Raw genomic sequence first — 3773 nt, 5'->3', positions numbered from 1 at the left:
CTGTGATTCTGTGAGGAGGTGCGCTGAGCTGGAGACCCGTCTGCAGCCCGTGGATGCCCCATGCCGGAGCCAGGAGCTGAGCCCGAAGAGGTCCATGACTCCATGGGAAGCTGCTCCAGAACATCTTGTTCCTGGACTTCCATGCCAGGAAAAGCAGCAGAGGTGACCTGACTGAACCCCCATTCCCTGTCCCCTGTGCTGCTTTGCAGGGGAAGGCAGAGAAATTGGGAGCAAAGTGATTTGGGCCCGGGAAGAAGGGAGGGGTGGGGGAAGGTGCTGTAAGATGTGGTTGTTATGTCTCATTGTGCTACTCAGATAAATGGCAACAAATTAAATTGATTTTTTTTCCCCAAGTGGGGTCTGTTTCCCCCATGACCATAAGTGGTGAGTGAGCCCTCCCTGTCCTCATTCTAATCTGTCCCCCTTTGTTGTGACTCCCATCCCATCTCAGCAGGTGTGGGGAGTGAGTGCAGGACCATGTGGTCCTACTGTGGTCAAACCACCACAGTTACAAAGACAGCTGTGAGACTGGAGCATAATATGCCCATATACAAGAAGATGTGATGTGGAGAAATCTTTGTTGGGAGGCAGTTTTAAGCACCCACAATTCCTATGGGATGCAACAGGCCCTACTATATGTCCACATGTGTATTTGCAAAATATGTATGATGCATTTGTAATTCTTTTATCCTGAAATACATAAAAATAAAAACAAAACAACTAATTATTTGTCACTGCTAATTTAGTTAAACATCAGTATTACATATGGAATCACAAACTGCAACATAGAAATACAACAGAGAAGTTGGAAGGAGGAAGAGTTTTTAAAGCTATCCTAACCAACTGGACAGCATCAAACGAAATGGAAAGAAAACTCCAAGGTACATAAGTACACAGGGATCAGCATGTCAAAACTGGCAAAGCTTGGCAAACAAGCTGAAGTTTAGAAATTATATACTTCCTCTCAAGCAACTCATCAGCAACAACATGGAACCATGTAACACAACAAAATGTCCAGAAATGCCTTGACTCCTTACAGCCAACACCTGCACTCTCATTCCCAGAGGTCAAGTATGCTCAATTTATAAACAGCTCAGACTCAGTCTAAGCAAAACTTTGGAGATGGTGCAGCATTTCTGGCCTTGTGCAGAACTCTGAAAGCAAGCCAAAGGACTTGACATGACTCAATCAGTGAGGAACACAATACAACTCAGAAGCCAAACATAACTCTGACTGGGGTCAACCTCATTCATCAGCATCATCAAACTGGCCAATCTCAGTCGTTCTGACTGGTGGAGTAAAAGCAAAGGAAGCTGCATGGTGACAGGCTGGGGTGTAATACAAATCCTCTTGCCATGAGTACGAGGCCAAGAGATTATTTTCCTGAAAGCTTCCACAGCAGAAATCATCAGCATCTAAAGAAGATCAAAGAAAAGATTTAAATTATGAGAGATACTTAGAAAACTAGTGGTATAATGTAGCAGATTATTTTGCAGGTCTACAGCATCTTCCAGTTAAGTATTTCAATTCGATCTGCCAGCACACATTAATGAGACCTACAAACACAGCAAACAGAAAGCTGAATTTGGCAATGTCTTCATTTTAAAGAAGGTTCTTGCCACAGAGACAAAACAGTTTTCCAAAAAGCTCAGTTATATACCTGGATTCAAAACATCCAACACCAGCTCTTACAATGCCTGCAGTTCTTCTCTGTTTACTCCAGGCATAAAGGCTCATGAAACCATTACTTTCATTTCCCCTCCCCCTTCCTGCTATCTCCATAACCAATTCCCAATTAGGAGCCCTCCAAAATCCTAAGAACTGGGTCACTGGACAGAATGGAAGGGTGGAGTCCTGTAAAAGCAAGCTTTGAAAAACAGTTCCACTAGGCTAGAATTAAGCCTAATAAGCCTGTTATTTAACCAACCTAGCACAAAAATAGGGCAAAGTCCTTTAACAGAAGCAAAAGATTTCTAGCCAGCAGACAGTGAAAGGAGTGAGCAAACGAAAAGCCGAGAGTATGGGGCAGCAGAGCATCCAACACAGTACACGCACGTGTCAGCTTTCCAGTCACGCTGCCAAACGAGCCATCAAAGGAAGCATTTTTAAAAGTTTTTTTAAAGCCCTAAAATGACCACATACAGGTTTTTTATTTTGAGCAACTCAGATACTTGTACTCAGTATCCTTCACAAGCACCTGAATCCCATAATCAAATGAAGTGCAAGTAAATTTGTACTCACTGTAAGGATCACGCTCCAATTCCTCCAGTTCCTTTTCCCAGTCTTCCACTTCATAGTAAGAAGCAGTTTTCAGCTCTGTAAAAGTTAGAGCCTCAAGTTTACTGGAGAATTCAACATCCAAGTCTTCCAGGTCAGGATATACAGAAGTGTTTCTGACATAATTTTCATTGTGAGAGGTATCAGAGAATTCATTTTCTTCAGACTCACTACCAGGATGATTTGCAATATTGTTCGGCAAACATTCTAAAACCAATAGAAAGAGCCAACAGAGACATTTAAGAATTAAACACAAACAATTAAATGCTTAGCATGCAATAATTCAGACAGGTATATGAATGTACTACTAATCTGATTATAATATATGCTCTTTCTTACACATGTAATATCACTACAGTGCTGCTTCGGGTTTCAGATGTTTAGGAACATCAGACAAAGGCTCGCATCACAACACTAGCCCAAGTCAGGATTTTCGAGAGACTCTTCTTGGAAAATAACTCTTTAAAGTAGGGCAAAGAACCCAGCAGTCTCGTTTCACCACATTCACTTGTTGGTACTTTTTAAACACTGCTACATTGAAAAACCATAGCTCTGTTTTTCATTCTTTGTTTTGGTTTTTGTTGGGGTTGTTTTTTTTAAGAAATATTTTTTTGTAGTATTGATTAATTACTCTTGCACCTAGGCATACACAAGTATCTACATGGAAATCATTTAGTGCAGTGACTGAAGAGGCATCCCACACATCACTGAAGAGTTTTAAGTATTATTTCCTCAAGCAGAGTGTAAGTTTCCTTACTCAATGTCTGCTTTGTTTTTTCCTAATATTTTAGGCTTACCTCTTCTGGGCTTCCAGATCATAGTTTTGTTCTCATCAGGAGGAAGCTGTTCCTCCTTAAAGCTTGAGGACTCAATAGCATCAGCCATCACCTACAAGACAGTTTTAAAGAATCCTGTATCACCTTTAATCAATTCCTCCCATAAGGCTCATGCAACTTCTACGGCATTTGAGTGTTTCTGTGGCCTTGAACACAAACTGGTTTTTTGTTCCCTTAATGAATCAGAGGTTTTAAACCAGACAGGCTTTCACTTCAGAAAGCAAATCTGCCAAGGGATGGCTCATCCCGCTGCTGCCATCAGTCAGCCCAGGCAGCAGCCAACACACAACTGCCAATCTCCTCCGTCACCACCATAGTGATCCTGCTGCCACCCCCAGCTTTGGGAACAGGTCCCAAACTGACCCAAAATGTGCCCGTTTGGGTACAGCAGCAGACTGTGAAAGCTGAAGAGGTAATGAAGACACAACGAGGTGAACGAGGGCAAGAACCAAAGAGGAACCAACCATCTTGTGGGAGCCGAGATGCCACGGAGACAGGAGAGGGCCCGGCCCTCACAGCCCTGAGGGGCTGAGGAAAGATGGCGGCGCAGGAGGTAACACCTCAACTGGTGTCATGGCTCCCTGAGGGCGAGGAAAGAACAGCGAGTTATCCCACCACTTCCACTACAACAACGATGAATTCGCTGAAGGACAGGCCCTG

General features: G+C 43.1%; 1 protein-coding gene across 1 annotated transcript; it reads right to left on the bottom strand.

Annotated features, from left to right (window-relative positions):
- Positions 1 to 1245: 1245 nt before the first annotated feature.
- COPRS (coordinator of PRMT5 and differentiation stimulator) lies at positions 1246 to 3162 on the bottom strand. The gene is made up of 3 exons (XM_029085053.1): positions 3035 to 3162; positions 2242 to 2393; positions 1246 to 1415 (listed from the first exon to the last, which is right to left on the bottom strand). The coding sequence occupies exons 1-3, from the start codon at positions 3160 to 3162 to the stop codon at positions 1246 to 1248; spliced, it is 450 nt and encodes a 149-aa protein (XP_028940886.1).
- Positions 3163 to 3773: the final 611 nt, after the last annotated feature.

This window comes from Antrostomus carolinensis, unplaced genomic scaffold (genome assembly GCF_000700745.2).
Source record: "Antrostomus carolinensis isolate BGI_N321 unplaced genomic scaffold, ASM70074v2 scaffold51935, whole genome shotgun sequence".
In the NCBI taxonomy this organism is placed as follows: domain Eukaryota; kingdom Metazoa; phylum Chordata; class Aves; order Caprimulgiformes; family Caprimulgidae; genus Antrostomus; species Antrostomus carolinensis.
Note: the sequence above shows the minus strand (reverse complement) of the source record. Positions and strands in the feature narration are given on the sequence as shown.